The sequence below is a fragment of the Paroedura picta genome, chromosome 2 (genome assembly GCF_049243985.1).
Source record: "Paroedura picta isolate Pp20150507F chromosome 2, Ppicta_v3.0, whole genome shotgun sequence".
In the NCBI taxonomy this organism is placed as follows: Eukaryota; Metazoa; Chordata; class Lepidosauria; order Squamata; family Gekkonidae; genus Paroedura; species Paroedura picta.
The window spans coordinates 129651455-129668276 of record NC_135370.1 but is presented as its reverse complement, the minus strand read 5'-3'; the positions used below and the strand labels follow the sequence as shown (position 1 = coordinate 129668276).

General features: G+C 40.5%; 1 protein-coding gene across 10 annotated transcripts; it reads right to left on the bottom strand.

The window, feature by feature from the left end:
- Positions 1 to 203: 203 nt before the first annotated feature.
- DCAF4 (DDB1 and CUL4 associated factor 4) lies at positions 204 to 16820 on the bottom strand. 10 transcript variants are annotated; one of them, XM_077322660.1, is made up of 14 exons: positions 16733 to 16820; positions 13925 to 14044; positions 12332 to 12432; positions 9557 to 9714; positions 9151 to 9233; positions 8343 to 8445; positions 8033 to 8176; positions 6331 to 6380; positions 4884 to 4981; positions 2839 to 2934; positions 2661 to 2758; positions 1799 to 1975; positions 1566 to 1680; positions 204 to 882 (listed from the first exon to the last, which is right to left on the bottom strand). In XM_077322660.1, the coding sequence occupies exons 2-14, from the start codon at positions 14032 to 14034 to the stop codon at positions 629 to 631; spliced, it is 1587 nt and encodes a 528-aa protein (XP_077178775.1). In that variant the 5' UTR covers positions 14035 to 14044; positions 16733 to 16820; the 3' UTR covers positions 204 to 628. The 10 variants fall into 10 exon arrangements, with proteins under 10 accessions (XP_077178775.1, XP_077178779.1, XP_077178774.1 ...); XM_077322664.1 differs by having other exon boundaries at positions 12332 to 12429; XM_077322659.1 differs by lacking the exon at positions 16733 to 16820 and adding an exon at positions 16527 to 16686.
- Between the last annotated feature and the right edge of the window lie 2 nt (positions 16821 to 16822).

The window sequence follows — 16822 nt, the reverse complement described above, 5'->3', positions numbered from 1 at the left end:
TCCCTCAGCCTTCTTTTAGCCTTCCCTCAGTCTCTTGGACATAGGAGGACATGAACAGAACCACCTTAGAAACTCTGCAATACAGACTGTGTAAAGCAATAAGCCTTCCTAACAAATTCTATAAGCAAGCTAAGTGCTACATTCTATGAAATTAGAAAGCTATACAAGAATCAAGCTTTTTCAGTTATCTGGAAAATTCAGGATAATTTTCATGTCTACCACATTCTTTATTGAAGACAACATTTTTACAGATTGTTTCCATTGATATTTAAATCATTACCTTAAATGTTACCTCCCCTACTTTAGTTTTGATGCCTAGGTAATTTCTATATAGTTTCCCACTACATAATTAAAAGAGCAAACATGGAATATGGGCAATGTGCAAGGCCTAGCAGAGGATATGGAAATATTCTGGGAGTTTCAAAACATCTGCAACTGGCAATATATATGAGGAGAATAAATTAAGTGCTTGGAGAAAGCACAAATAACTCCATGATCCAAATGATCAGTTCATCAGAATTACAGTTCTTAAGAAAAAATGTCAGCAAAATGCAGAAGATGAAAAGCTCCAAGTCCATAGGAGTACAACCATTTCAGGACAGGCAGGCATCAGATTTTTTTCCCCATCTTAGTCACTAAGGATAGTAGGATGATCCATGTCTTTGGTATGCAGGCAATATGGGTCATCTGTCTTATACGAGAAATAATAGAGATCTTGTCTGACAGCCATGAGCAAGCCAGGAACACCTCGGGTGCCTCCCAGTTGCGATGAGAACACCACACTTGGGATGGAGTCCTTGGAAGATGGATATGGAGAAGGGATAGTCCTGAGCAAATGAGCATCGTGTAGACTCCACATTCTGGTGTAGCAATCCTGACCCACTGAAAAGAAAAAATATTGTCAAGAAACTTTAGAAGAGCTGTTTTTATATGCCACTTTTCTCTACCAGATGGTGTCTCAAAGTGTCTTACAATTGCCTTTCCTTTCTTCTCCCCACAACAGAAATCCTGTGAGGTGGGTGAGGCTGAGAGCCCTGATATTACAGCTCGGTCAGAACAGCTTTATTAGTACTGTGGCAAGCCCAAAGTCACCCAGCTGACTGCATGTGGAAGAGGAGTGGGGAATCAAACCCAGCTCGCCAGATTAGAAGATGCTGTTCTTAACCACTACATGAAGCTCTTAAAAATTCCATCTTCACATCATCTATCTTTAACATTATTTTTACATACAAAGTGGCTATGATCCTTGATTACAAGATCAGCCCAACAGAAATAAGTTAAAATTTCTGTCAATTCCTCTTCCCAGCCATAGATCCTTGATCTGCCTCTCATTCGATTCCTGAGGGTCAGGGAGATCAATGAGATGCAGCGAGAGGGATAGAGGTAGGAACGTTCTACTCTGCTGATGCAAGGGCATTCAGTTAGTGGAAAATTTCATCTGATCTATCTCAATGACTATTGTACACTGTATTCTTATTAGATAAAAGAGCAAAGTATCCAATTTCACACCCTCTGGCTCATCCATAGATCAACACAGTTTTGTATACATACAAGTATTGACATACCTGCCGTAAGAAGCCCTTCTTCCTCATTTACATGCAAAGGGAGGATGGCATGTTCATTGTAATGGCCTCTGTACTCTTTCACACATCTTAGTTTTCTCAGGTCCCACAGTTTTATCTGCAAGTGGGCAAAGCAGTCAAATACTTCGTGTTGCAAGAAGAAGCTTGCCATGTACAGATAAAGCAGTAATACAAATATTAAAACAAATGTTTTCTGAAAGAAGCCTTGTCTCTACCTGTCCTGCCATATCTGCAGCCATGAGATACTGCTCGGTTTTCAGAAGATTAACAGATGTGATTGCTGAATTATGGAAGAGACGGACAGCTTTCCAACCTTGCCCTTTATGGCTGCGCTGACGGATGTCAATGCTGAAAATTTCCCCTGAACGACAGCCGTTATATAGTACTGGAGTCTGGAAAAATAAAGAAGAAACTGAAACAGTATTGCAATCTTCTGAAGCATTTCTTAAAATCTTCAATGCCTTTATACCCTACTATTTCATTTATGTCATGTTGGTATACCTTCCATTTATACCTTCCATTTATTTTTTGTAACAACCCTGTCAGGTAGGCTAGGTAAAGAAATTGTAATAGTTCAAGATAATCAAGACAATTTCAGTACCAATACTTTATTTCAGGACCAATACTTTATCCACTACTTCTCAGAATCCCCTACAGTATTGCTTTGAACATGTTCAAGCAGAGAGTTTCTATAACCAAAAGCGGAGAGTAGCAATCAAATGTTTAGCATTGGAGAATCCCAATCAGATGGTAATTTTTCAACTAGAACAGCTATGTAATTGAACCACATATACCTCACCCTCAAATTCATTTGAGGGAGGGAGGGAGGGGGATAAAAAGAACATGGCTGAAATGTTTGAAAATACCTGGTGGCATTGATATTCATTAAAATAATGGTATTTGTTTGGAGCAACACGACGTGATACTGAACAGAATTTTAAGCAACCCCCAGATTTGCTTGTAGCTTCCCTAATTTCCTACCTATTGTGTGTTACCAGCAATAGCCATGATTATTCAGAGCTATCCCTGCATCTAGACGCTAGATTCATGAACAGCTACTTATCTCACAAGTCTTACCTGGACAGCAAACTGCTGTGCAAGTACATCACTGCTAGTGCCAAATGTCTGCCGATGACCTGTCATTGCATTGGTCACAAGCACGCGGTGGGTTAAACCTACAGAGAACAAAAATAAGCACCAATTGGGTAATAAAAGTTTCATAATGGATGTAGGATGCAAAAGGGAAAGGTATTACCTGTGCTGAAGCAGTTATCAGCCTGAGGATTCAAACACCAAGCACAGGACCAGGCAGTGGAGATTTTGAAACTACATAGCATTCCAGGTTGGTCTCCTAAGAGAACAGAGGAAATATGAGGAAGAAGATTATGCTTCCTACTTGGCTTGTGCCCCGAAATGTGTGTCTCTTTCCTCATTCAAAAAAATCACACTTCAAAATATTCAAATACAAATAGAAACTGGAAGGATTTCTAACATACTAACACAAAAACACTTTTGCTCCATTATTATTAAGTACTATATAAAGCCAAATGAACATCTGCAGAAAAGTGAGTGCCCTTAATTTATTCTAGAGTAGCCCTATTTAGCTGCAGCTTGGAAGTCAACTCTTTCAACTCAACATCTGTATGGGAGTTATATTATCAAATTATTAATTTTGATAATAGCAAGCTGGTAACAGCTGGGTATGTTCTTGCAGCCCATGAATGAGAAACACAACAAGCCTCCTCCTGTTCTCCTCTTCAGCTGCACTTGGTATTTTTTTCCACTTCCTCCTTTTAACAGGAATCTATGGAGCCAAGGGTAAGCAGAAGATATATTAACTTGATTTCTTTTTCTTTTTTTGCACTTTTCACTGCAAACAGCATTGTTATTTGTTCCTGGTTTTTTGTAATTATGTTCCAATCTTGCTTGGCTGTACATCCCAGGCTTTTTTATTTCTCTTCACAACACAGGTTATTTGCTCCATGGATTTTTGCAAAATATTCTGATTTGTTGGAATCTGCTGTGTGTCAACAGGTAGTTCCTCTTACACAGACTTCACCATTACTCTCTTAGGCTTTGAACTATGCTGCCTCGTCTGATCTTTTGTGTTGTCACAGCTCTTTTCAACATTATGCTCACCTGTATGCAATCATCAATGCTAATCCTGTTGAATACCAATCTGATCTTTGTTTGAGAACACTGCCATGTCCTTTTAATCAATTTCTACCCTCTGGTGTAGATTTCCAGGAAGGTATCATTGAAAAACAGACACAATAATCCATAGTAGGATCACACCTTTGATAAGAGTTTTTCTACTTGGTTCCATGGAATTCTATTGGTCTATTCATGGGGGTAGAGGTGGGATAATTGCATAATGGGAAGACAATGTTATGTTTTTGGCTTCTTGTTTTCAGAATTTTATTTTTAAATACCTCACAGAAATTACTTATTTTGGAAATAGGTACAATGATCCTTCAGATCCTTTGAAATCTTTATATCTGGCTAATGTCACTTTGAATCAATGCCATCTTATAAGATGGGGGGCCGAGGAAGTTTATAGTCAGATATGTCTGTTAGATTTTCATACCGCAAGCTTTAATAAACTCAGACGTATTGAGAGCCATCCCATGGACAAAACTGCTAGAAGAGAAAGGAGCAAGTATTCCCAGAATAAACCCAAGAACAAGTGAAACAGAGTTTATAACAATTATCCTTTGGAATGCCCATCAAGCCTTTAGAGAAATAAGATAATTTAATAAAGTTATACAAGGCTCGTATAATTATGTCTATATAATATAGTTATACTCTGATCCCTCAATATCTCTCAAATCCCAAATCTGTGTGTGCGCGCGCGTGCATTAAAAAAAAAATAATGTTAAGACTGAGTTCTTTATTAAGTACCAATCAAATGGGTCGTTATGGAGAACACCCCCAAATATGAGGTCCTAAATTTGAACTCCCGTGTTTTAAGAGTACCGTATGACATCTGAATAACATGTCATTATCCATCAGTCTGCAAATAATCTGGATATTGCAAATCAGATAGATACTATATTTTTACACACACGTCCCAAAAATAAAACCCCCTTTGAATTCCTTTGCTAGGAATGAAGCTCCCACTTTGTGACTTGGCAATATCCACAAATGAAACTATTATCCAATCTCAGTTTTGTGTTCTCTTCTAATCCTTAGTAAAATAAGGCAGCCTTAATATTTCTTCCCATGAAACTTAAGAAAGTCACTGGAGAAACTGAAAAATGGATGCCCACATACAGGATCTCTGTATGCGTAACTACTCACCCAACTGGTGTGTACTACCTGAGTTAGAGCTGGTGAATAAGTAAGCAGGGAGTAGACTAGCACAGCCCAAAGTTTCTGCAATACCCATGAGGCACAGCTTGATAAAGGTTGTTAAGGATAAAAGACACCTGCTTATCAACTCAGATCAGGTGAGAAATCCCTCTTAGTAAATCCATCAGTTTGCTAAGTGCGTCTGGCTTCAATGAAGACTCACTGGGTCATGGTCGTGGCCATGGCATAGACACTATGGAATAGCCTTCTGGAAGAGCTCTGGCTTGCTCCTCCCTTCCTGCTCCTTTTCAAAGGGCACTAGGCTGTCCTGACTGCAGATTTTCTGTTATCTGGCTGCAGATTTTCTGTTATCTAATTCCGGTCTAGGGTAAAATGTTTTTGACTATGCTGAAGAAAGGGAATATAGATTCTTGAATAGGTAAAGGTATCCCCTCTGTGTAAGTACCGAGTCATGTCTGACCCTTGGGGTGACGCCCTCTAGAGTTTTCATGGCAGACTCAATACGGGGTAGTTTGCCAGTGCCTTCTCCAGTCATTACTGTTTACCCCCCAGCAAGCTGGGTACTCATTTTACCGACCTCGGAAGGATGGAAGGCTGAGTCAACCTTGAGCCGGCTGCTGGGATTGAACTCCCAACCTCATGGGCAGAGCTTTTCAGACTGCATGTCTGCTGCCTTACCACTCTGCGCCACAAGAGGTTCTCCTAGATTCTTGAATACATAAACATAAATACAGCAGCTTCAAAGGCATGATATAGACCTCCATCTTAGGACCAACCAAAAACAGGTATAACAGATTACTGTAAAATATACCCAATAAAGCAAGTTGTGCAGGGCTCCTTTGAAGGGATAACTTCAATTTTTCTACTGGAATCTCTAATCTCTATCATTTTAATATGAAGGACAACTGGGAGAAAACCTCAAGGCACATTTCCAACTAACAATGCCATAGGAGAAAGCAATATCTGTTTTCCTAAAGGTGAGCATAACAGAAAACACTCTGAGCTCTTCAGAAATTGACAACATTTCCATTTTGTATTTCCTTTCAATACAAGTGTTAATTTTATCACAACAGTGTTGTTACCTGAAGCCTTGAGGCTAAAGAGTGATCTAGGCCTGAGAAACTACTGTTGTTTCTTACCTCTAGCTACTGAGGTAAGTTTTCTCAGTCTGTCCTCCTATTCCAATCACACCATAATTCTTTGTGAACAAGATTTCCATTCACTTTGTATCACATTATCTGTACCATAATGTCAGATTCCCCACCCCCTGCAAGCCTGAGCACAGAGGATAATTATAATTATTTTCCAAAGACAAAAATGAATTCATTTTAAAAAATTACATATTGTTTATCCCTGTGTAACAATGCCTTTGTGAAGCACAGGCTCCTTATCCCAAGGGGTTTCTTTCCTTTTTTAATTTTAATAAAAAGGATATAAAACATGGGAATCCGGATGACTTAGTGAAGCCCAGCACACAGAATTCACCTTAAAAAAACAAGAATAACATAGCCTATTAGGATCAATATGCATCAGAAAGAATGATTGAGGAAGGGGTCAGAAAATCAATATACGACACAACTTGAAGATTATAACCTTATGGAAAAGGTGACTACATTAAATTCTCATACTTGGGTGGGTTTTTCCTTGCCTTATGTTGTCACTTCTGACACTTACAGAATTTTGCCTCATTTTCCATTCTGTGGTTCTTTGAAAAGAAAAAAACTTTCCAAGAGCCTACTTTTATCAAGATAATTATCTGTTTTAGAAGAGGCACAATGTATTTTGGGATCCAAAAATACCTTTCTTTTTAGGCCCCATTAGGCATTTGTCAAAATATATAAAGTGGTACATATTAATTTTATAAATGTATAAAATTTATAATGATCAGAAGAATTTGTGTGTGCAGAAATCACTGAGTAGCCTGCAGTAGTTTACCTAAAATGAAATATTACTGACTTTATCACCTCCTTAATTGCTTCAATATTCCACAGGTCACTTGTTTTTAACTGATTTATTGTATTTATATTTCATTTATACTCCACATGGGAATTACAATTTTCTTCCCATCACAATTTTATTCTCCTAGCAACGTTGCAGGGTAAGTTTGGCCAAGAATGTGCGACTGAGCCAAGTCACATAGCAATTTCCCATAGCAGAATGGGGATTCAAACTTGGGGCTCCCAGACACTTGTCTACACACCATTACCCTCTTTGGCCTTTCAGTAACATAAATCCTGCCCACACAAGTGCCACCGAAAAGTACAGTAGTGAACTAAATCACTAGTTCGACCTACTATGTATTATTTGGTGTTTTCACATATAGGTAGAAATGATTTTGCTATTCGTGCTCAGCTTTATTATGAAGGTTCATTTTTTAATTCCTTCTGCTAGCTGCCTTGAACAAACTGTGCAGAGGAAGGGTAGAAGTCTTCTAAAGATACTCTTACATATCAAAGTTCTGCCCCAAAGTCACTGCCATGCACTGTGGTTTTTTAAATTGAAGTGTTGAAAACACCTGCTTAATGAAAGCAAACCTTTTTCATAATGAAGAAGAATTGAAGCATGTTTGTGATGATTCTGTAGTTAATTTCTATCCATTCTCGCCTTAACTAAGACCAGCTCCCACATCATCAAACCCAATTAAAGGCCTGAAATTTCCAAGCACTGTACAAAGTATATAAAAAGATCAAGATAAAGAGCACTGACTTCAGGATTACAGTCTAAAATGGAAGGAGTCTAATACAGGGGTCTCCAGTGTAGTGCCCATGGCAGCCGTTGATACCATTTTTTTGCATCAAACAAGTGTTTTTAGAAAGTGGGTGGTACCAGGTGGGGCTGTTACCAGCAGGGCTTCTGATTGACCACTGAACATCTGAGCTGCTATACAGATTAAAATAACATTGTTTCAGTGGCAGTAGCCAGCAGATTGATTTATTCTCTCTCACACTCTTCTCCCTTGCACTTGGGCTTCCTCTGTGTATGGGCTCTGGCTCCTGCTATAGCTATTTTGTGGTTGCGATTGCACCCCCTCCCCCCCAATCCTGTGTTAGAATTCTGAAACTGCTCACAAGCTCAAAAAGGTTGGTGATCCCTGGTCTAACAGAATGAATCATTTCCAGTTTCTAGTGAAGAGGTACCTTGCGATTTGTGAAGTAAAGATTGTCATACATCTCCACAGTAAGAGAATCCTTCCCCAAGCCACTGAGGTCGACAATCCCATATTTACATCCTCCATGGTCTACATCATTCACAGTGAATATCCTCTCACAGGCTGCATCTGCCTAGAAAAGCAAAATTGGTGAAATGCTCTGAGATTATATAAATTTGGGGAGAGAAGCAGGAATGATCCACTGGATTTTACCCAATCTTTTGTATAACATCACACAGCTCAACTTCAAAGATAATGCTAATTTAATTTTTTACCATAAAGTAAGTCCTCCAACATACCGCTATCAGTTTAAAATTGTTGCTCCCAGAAATTGAAGAATCTGGGCTTTCAATTTCTATTTTTCTTCTTTGCATGCAATTCACCTTTAATTCATGGATCAGCCTAACAGTAAAGAAAGAAAAGGAATTTGTCAGACTAGACTAATAAAAGGCTATTAAAATATATATAGTACCTATGTATTTTTTTCAATAAAATCAGAGTCCAGTAGCACTTTTAAGACCAACCAAGATTTATTCAAAGTATGAGCTTTCAAGTGCAAGCATTCTTCCTCAGACTATCATGAGAGTGGGAATATAAAGCAAAGGTTATTTCTGTTAAAGTAGTAAACTGTGTCACAACATCCAAATACAGCCATATGATAATTCTTTGCCAAAACAGCCAAACACTACCCTCAAATTCAGTTGTAGTTAAAAAAAAAACATAGGAGAAATAAAACTGTCAGTGATCAATGGCTCCTTCATGCATTTCATGCTACTGGACTATTTTGTTGTAAAACAAATTGAGCTGGATAAAGATAAAAAATCTGATAACAAATTGCTTCAGCAAATACCTTTTCTCTCAAGTAATACAGATGAAATCTGAGGTAAGGGTGGATTATAGTGGACTATAGACGAATCAAAAGTGGGCAGATTCATTATTGTATGCATAGTAAAGTCTGCAACTATGCATCTCCATCAAATAGGCATCTTAGTGATACTTTTTATCCAGCTATGTCCTCTTCTCTGAATGAAGGCTAGGGCAACAGGGTAAAGGTAAAGATACAGAGTAATATTTCTCAGCATTAAAAGGAATTTTAAATGATCTTACCTGCAATAACTAAAAGAGTTAAACAAACCTAACTGCCTTTTACGTAAGATAATCGATGTGTTCAGTCCAGATCTGGATGTTTTCTATTTAAAAGAATAAAAGAACATTGTCAAGTTTTGACTTAAACCAAAAAACCTCCAGAAACTCTTCATGCATAATTATTAGCATACCCCTAACATCTTTTTTTAGTATAAACACCAAATGATTTAAGATTTTTATTTTTAAATGAATAATAAGGCTTGCATGTCTATTGACAGAGATGCTTAGACTAATGTTAAAAACAAAGGTAACAAAACTAGTTCAAAGTTAGGCATGCTTACACACTTACTTTGCTTTGTGTTGGGCTGTGGCTCTAAAGTTTATTTTATTTTCCTGACTAAGTGGGAGATTAAATTTGGCATCCTACCTTCATGCATTTCTCTTCCTCTTCTAAGAGTTTCAGCCTTTGACATTCTGTCTCCCTGTGCTGAATGCTTTCTTTGGTGAGAGGGTTGCAATTGTTATGCCCAGGAAGCAAGCGGAAGTAACGGTTTTTTTCAGGATCATAGTAAAATCCTGGTAATTCTTAAACAGAAATAGAACACAAATAGATTCTATTGATCTGAACAAGCAAGCATTGAAAAATAAACCTTTGTGGTATTCCAGACCCAATCAAGATGCTGGAAACTCTATTTAGAACATTCTGGTGGCTTAGCACAGTTACTGATCAGATGGACAAAACCACCAAATTTTGAGTAGTTTGTCCATGTCCAATTAATATTTAAGTTGTGAACTATATTTAATTCTGTCTAATGTTTGAGTAGGACATCAGATCTATGCAGATGTTTAGGAAGGGCATACACCTACCCAGCACATGTAGACAAGGGTATGAACTTGCTAAGTGGCTTTGTTCTCCCCACACCCATGCTAAGCATGTGTACTGAGCCCTACATCACAAAAGTGATGTGATACAGAGGCTCTTTCTTACAATTGTGAACACTTTCTTACCATTCCCAGTCATATGGAAGAATATAAATACAAAAGGCCTGCTGCTGCAGCCTTTCCATTTGCTTCTGCTCCTAGCTCCCATTTCCAACAGGAGAAAAATAATTGGAGAAATAGCATTGGCTGGTGGCGTGTTGCTACTTTCAGGGAAAACCCAGAAGTGACAATAGTCCACTCTAGGAATTGCTAGAAATGTATATAGTTTTGTCTAGACTGGTATGACTCCCCAGTCTCCCACCGGTTGCCTGCTGGCTGGCAACTCTATGCTGCAGACACATGATTGAAAATGCAAGTGTCAGAAGCCAGTCCAGTAGCCACCATGAGGCCAGAAGTAATGTTTTATATGCCTACAGAGAACATGCTTTTTGACATCTACTCAGGATTGTTGAAATCCAAGATGGCTGCTATTAGTGCAGTGGAGCCAACCATCCTTCAAGGAGCCTTCATCCAGCCTAAGGAAACTTCCTCCAACTACTGGCTCTTCCAAGTATCTAACTCAATAACACTTTAAATACCCAGACCAAAATGGTATTAGTCTTCACCCCTGCCCCAAACACACACACATGCACACAAATTGCTCATCACTCTTATGTGTGACCCTTCAGCTCTGACTTATTCCTATGAACTGCTATTGTGTCTATAATTAAGCGTAGCATGTATGTTATACCAGTGGTCCCCAACCTTTTTATCACCGGGAACCACTCACCGGGGACCACTCAATGCCTTTTACTGAAGCCCAGTGGGGGGGGGGGGTAGTTTACTCCTCTACTCTCAACCACTGCCCTAACACTCTCTGATCACTATGGTAATGTTTAAACATCCCTTCAAAATAAGATAACGACACGCCACATCAATGAAGTGTGTTGTAAAGCAGCGGTCCCCAACCTTTCTGAGGCTGGGGACCAGCAGGGCATCGGGCCGCGCCCGCGCGGACCGCGCCCACTCATCGGGCCGTGCCCGCACGGCCACGCAGCCCGGCCCTGATTCCCTCTCCCCGCCCTCCCGCAGTAAGAAGCTTCCCGGGCCGCAAGCTTGCGGCCTGGGAAGTTTTTTACTGCGGGGGGGTGGGGGCGGGGAGAGGGAGCCGCGGCCCGGCGCCGTGGCCTTCACGGCCTGGCACCGGGCCACAGGTTGGGGACCACTGTTGTAAAGGGCCGGGGGGGGGGGGGGAGAAGACGTCCTTCGGGGCCCACCTCCAATTAGTCGAGGGACCACATGTGGTCGGCAGCCCACAGGTTGGGGATCGCTATGTTATACAACAAGTTTTTGAATTGCTCAGCCACCACAAATTGCTTTACAAAGTTCATACAGAGGAAGTTATTAGACCTGAAGGTGCTTGACTAGAAAGAGAATTAACCCTATGAGGAGGACAATTACTTTTAACAATAAATAAATCATTCATAATTTCGGTTTAATTCAAGGAATATATTGTTACAAACACTGCTAATGGATCTAATGAAAGGATCAAGATGGGGTGGAATAAGAACAGGGAGCAGAGAACAAAGTTCACCAACTAGATAGCAAAGTAATTCTAGACCTTACAGATTTAACTATTGTAACCTTGTAGAAGAAGAAGAGCTGATTCTTATATGCCACTTTTCTCTACCAGAAGGAATCTCAAAGCAGCCTATATTTGTCTTCCCTTTCCTCTTCCCAGAGCAGACACCCAGTGAGGTAGATGAGGCTGAGAGGGCTCTGATATTACTGCCTGTGTCTCACATAAAGTCTCACAGTTTCTCAAAAAAGCAGATTAAGCAATAAATGTAGTTATGCAATGATTTGTCAATCATATCAACATATACTTTAGCTGTTCGTATTAATGTAGATAAGGGGGAAACTCAAAGTTTAACCCGCATTCTTTTACCCATGCAGACCCAATTCAAACTGGGATCATGCATGACTGTAATTTGCCTTTAAAAGATTAACAGAAATATGTGATCATCATCAATCCCAGCTGACCCTTTGATAGAAGTGGACAGGAGGGGAAACACTTTATATAAATTCTGTTATTTCAATAAATTTTCATCTATTAACATAATGTGAGCAGTATTAGATATCTCCTATTTGTCAATTTAACTAGCCAATTTGAGACTAATAACGTTCAAATATTTTCCAATCACAATGGTCAAATATTCTTTGACATGTTAAATAAATGTCATAACAGTAGTGTGGAGTTTTCTGATATATAATTCCTTACCAGGTACTGGACTGCTTTGACACATGCCAGAAGATGTAGAGGGATATTCATTTTGGCTGGTGCCTGGATTCTGTGAGTTTTGCCATTCTTGTTCATGCCTACTTAAAGATGGCATAAATGAGGCTATATTAACATACATCCAAACTATATATAACCTAAACAACAGGACAATATATATAGCAACCCTATGAATGAATGGCCTCCAAAACATCCTTATCACTAACAGCCTTGCTTCTGGCTTCCAGAATGATCTATCACATATTGGCTTTTCTTCTTTCCTGTTGCCTTTCATTATTCCTAGCATTATTGTCTTGTCCAGTAACTCGTCTTCTCAGAATGTGACAAAAATATGATAGGCTTAGTCTAGTGACTTAGCTGTAGGGAGAGTTCAGGTTTGATTTGATCTCAAATTCATTTTTGAGGGGTTTTTTGTTGGTCCACGGTATCCATAAAATTATCCTCCCACGCCATATATGGGGCTGCGATACCTACGGTGCTGGGCCAGGGGTGATACGGCAGGGGAAAGAGGTTGGACAATAGAAGAGTTGGGAGCGCTGTTGTTCGCGCTCGATTCTCTTTTAACTTTCGTCCCATCCCCAGGTATGTGAAGGTGGAGGCTCAGGGGGATCCAACCTTGATCCTGTGCAATGCAAGGTCAATTAGCAACAAAACCCCAACTCTGCAGGGTTTCTTTGCTGAGTCAGGGGCGGACCTTGCTTGCGTGACCAAGATTTGTGTGCAGGAAGGCGAGTCAGTCACCTTGGAAGAACTGGCCCCACCTGGGTACTCAGTCCTGCATCAATGTCAGATCCATGGTAGGTGGAAGGGGTGGCAATTCTGGTCCGGAAGGCTTTCTCCTACATAGTAGGAGTTTCAGCTATTATTGTAAACTAGGGGCCAAGTCCATTGCATTCAGGATTACAACGGGCGCTAGATTAGTGGGATGGAGTGGAAGATCTCTGTGGATGACCTAACCCTACCCCCAGGACCTGGAAAGGCTGCAGGCAGCTGTTAGGGAACTCACTGGCAGGGGCAGCTCTCACACAGCAGAGATCTGCAGCCTCCAAGCCTCAGAGGGAAGTGGAAGGAGGAGGGAGTAGTCAGGGGTGGGGGACAGAAGGCGATTGGCTGGCCGCTGGACAGACAGCCAAGCTGTTTGGAGGAGGAGGCACTCGGGGGTGGGATAGTCCTGAGTGGGTGAGGCACTTGTCATGAGACACATTCCTCCTCCAAGCCCTTACCAGAAATATATTATGTGGAACAGATAGCTGACATTTCTTCCCAATGATCAAATACAGACTGAGCAAAAAGGCTGTTTAAAGGATGAGAGCACTCAGGTGAAAATTTTGCTTGCTAAGTTTGTGTCACTGCTATGAAAATGTGATGCCTTGAAGTAAAACAGTTTTAAGTTTTATCTCTATGACATGTTTCAACTGTACTATACCTTATGACCATACTGCTATGGTCTCTTATGATGTTGTCTGCATGATCTGGTCTGAATGACTGCAACAATAAATGTTGCCTTTACCATAATTCTCTAAGTAGCCTCCTCCATTCTGATGTACCAAATTTGGAAATGTCACAAAAACTTGCCTTTCTGTATGGCTCCAGTGGTTGCGTATCTGATATGGCCTGCGATTGTAAGTTTGCCTCCGATTGCTCCGTGTATGAGTCTCTCTTCCTTGCCAACTGTTTTTCTTCATAACTGCAACACTGTGTGAGAGGATTTACAGCTGTTTTGAAGGGATCAGCATATGATTCCTAATAATTCAAGTACTTTAACTTATGGTTTCACAATTTAAGAAGCATTAGCCAAGATTCTAAGAACTGAGCAATTAATTATTTGCGCTTGTGCTTCCTGAACATCAGGCAACTTGTGTGCATAGAAAAACATTTTTTTCAATTATATTTTTATTCACAATGTTTGTATTTTAACATGGAAAAGTTTAAAACTATACAGAACCTGCTTAGGATCACTGGCCTCAACCAGAGCCAAGGCCTTTTCGGCCCAGCCTGGTGGGATGCTCTGCCAACTAAGATCAGAGTGGACATTCTGCAGGGCTTATAAGACAGAGCTATTGCAGTAGGACTACAGTTGTGACCTAAAAACACCTGACCAGTTGGCTTCCCTGGGAGAATCCACTGACTAATTCAGATGGCCATCGTTATGATGCCTCTCTTTCCCATGCCAGTAAAGTAGACTAGTGTGTAAGAAAGGATGGGTAATATAACCATAATAATACCAATCTCAAAAAAACACATTGCTAAGAGTTGCTATGAAGTAATAATCTATTAACAATAAGGATGGACAGGACAGTAATCTACTGAATATTTCAAGTGTTATCGGTACATTAAAGTGTGCAAGGTACATTAAAGTATGCAAGGTTCATACTATATAATCCAAATCATACATATTACATATAACATAAATATCCTTTCAGGATAAAACTGATGTGTGCTGAAAATGCCACATTGGTTTTGAAATTTTTGATACTGGTACAACTAGTATAAATATTTATGTTTAAGAACACTAAGAATGTTTTATTTTAGGTCTTTACATCTTAACTCTGAACAAATCCATAATTACTGAATTCACTATCTCAATCCTGCAATCTGCTGTTAACATGACCTATTATAGTACCAATACAAGAGTCTTGATTAGGACACCATAATATTTGCAGTCACAAAATGAGAACTACATCTTACGAATATTCAAAAACTGTTAGGTAGGTACGAAAGGCGGTAGAAACTCCACCTACACACAAAATCCATATGCAGTATGCCTTTTTTTATGTGACTATGAAAAACCTTGATATGGAAGAAGAGTTGGTTCTTATATGCCGCTTCACGCTACCAGTAGACAATCGCCTTCCTTTTCCTCTCCCTACAGCAGACTCTCTCTGAGGCAGGTGAGGCTGAGAGAGACCTGATATTACTGCTCGATCAGAACAGCTTTATCGGTGCTGTGGTGAACCCAAGGTCACCCAGCTGGCTGCATGTGCAGGAATGGGGGTTCAAAAACAGATTGCCAGTTTAGAAGTCAGCTCTCTTAACCATCATCCTACATTCTACAGGAGAAATATTATGGTAAGGATAATTTTATAGTTGATGAAATGAGGGTATGGATTCAATATTATCATAAGTTAGCAACTTCAACTTCATTATTATCAGTGATCAGATAACTTCACGCTTGTACATGAATTAGATCAGTTTAAATTTTGGTAAAGGATAGAATGTGCTCTTACGGTTGATGGAAAAGTGGTTTGCAAGCAATCAACAATGACAGAAATCTTTATTTCAATATCCTCAGGTCAGAAATTTCCTGCTATCCCTGATAAGGTCCAGTGAAACATTATGGGAAAGGCTGTGGTTGTCAGGATGTGCAATACCTCACATTTATTATATTTTGCTTAGCTGGCTCTTAGACTTGAAAAGAGGTTTATAAATATGGTTGATGTGTGTAATTAACATACGAGGCTCAATTATAGCTTCCACACTGACTAGATGGGGAACGGTGTTCTGTAAATGTAATGATCTAAACCTGGCTTATCTTGTTTTATTATTATACGTCTTCTCTGTAGCAACATACAAAATGGCGATGTTGTATGGAAGACATGAGCAACAAGCTAAGAAGAACCCCCCAAAAGACAAGTTATTTATTTTATATCGCGCTCGGAATCTACGCCATTCTCACGGTGGTCGAGCTTTTGTGACCTGCATCTCTAGGAGGGCCTTATTTAACACGTACCTTACTGAAACCGTGTCAAACTGCCCGCGTGACGAAGTACGGGAAATCAAGACTCGACTAGTGAATTTTTCATTCTCTTAACAGCTAGTGTGGTGGGCATAGCTTGTCTTACGGATCTTGCAGCTCTCAAAAAGCTGCGCAAATCCTAAAAACGCTTCCCTCGGACTAAGCGCCATTTTATAGACCCAGCTAAGAGTGGTCTCTGGCGACTGGTTAGGAGCGAAAGAAACAAAACCCCGCCGGAAACTTAATTTTGCTCAAGAAGCCAGTCGCCCACGTGCTTCCAGTCCGAGGAGTCTCCAGCCGCCCCACATCCCGGCAAAGGCCCCTTCCGCTTCCCTCTGTCTCCAGGCTCGACGCCGCTTCCGCTCTTGAGACGGCGGTTGGGGAGCGCCCCCTTCCTAACTGCACGCGCGCGACGTTCTTGCACGTGCGAGTGCAGCCTACCTACGCCTCCAAAGTCCTCTCCCCTGGAACGACCCGTTTCCTCCCCCGACGAGCCTCTCGTTTCCGGCATTCCTTCCCGGCTCAGCAGCCTCCCAACTCCCTTTCTTCCCGCCTTATGTAAATAGGACCTTTCCATTGTACAGCGCCGGCAGGTCGCTGTTTTAATTGGACGAAACGAGTGCCAATCATTTAAGCGTTTCTCTTACCTGTACGACGTAGTCTACGTCTTATCACGTGGCCTTTGCTTCCTAGAAGGAGCGGGCGGAAGGCGGACGGATGGGCGGACGCTAAATCAC

What these genes read in the sequence shown, in the direction of transcription:
- DCAF4 (XM_077322660.1), bottom strand. Translation starts at nt 14,034, where the DNA reads ATGAAGAAAAACAGTTGGCAAGGAAGAGAGACTCATACACGGAGCAAT. An exon ending in ACAATTTTAAACTGATAGCG is followed by an intron (nt 8,177 to 8,342) that starts GTATGTTGGAGG and finishes TTGCTTTTCTAG; the next exon opens with GCAGATGCAGCCTGTGAGAG. An exon ending in AGAAGGGCTTCTTACGGCAG is followed by an intron (nt 883 to 1,565) that starts GTATGTCAATAC and finishes TTTTCTTTTCAG; the next exon opens with TGGGTCAGGATTGCTACACC.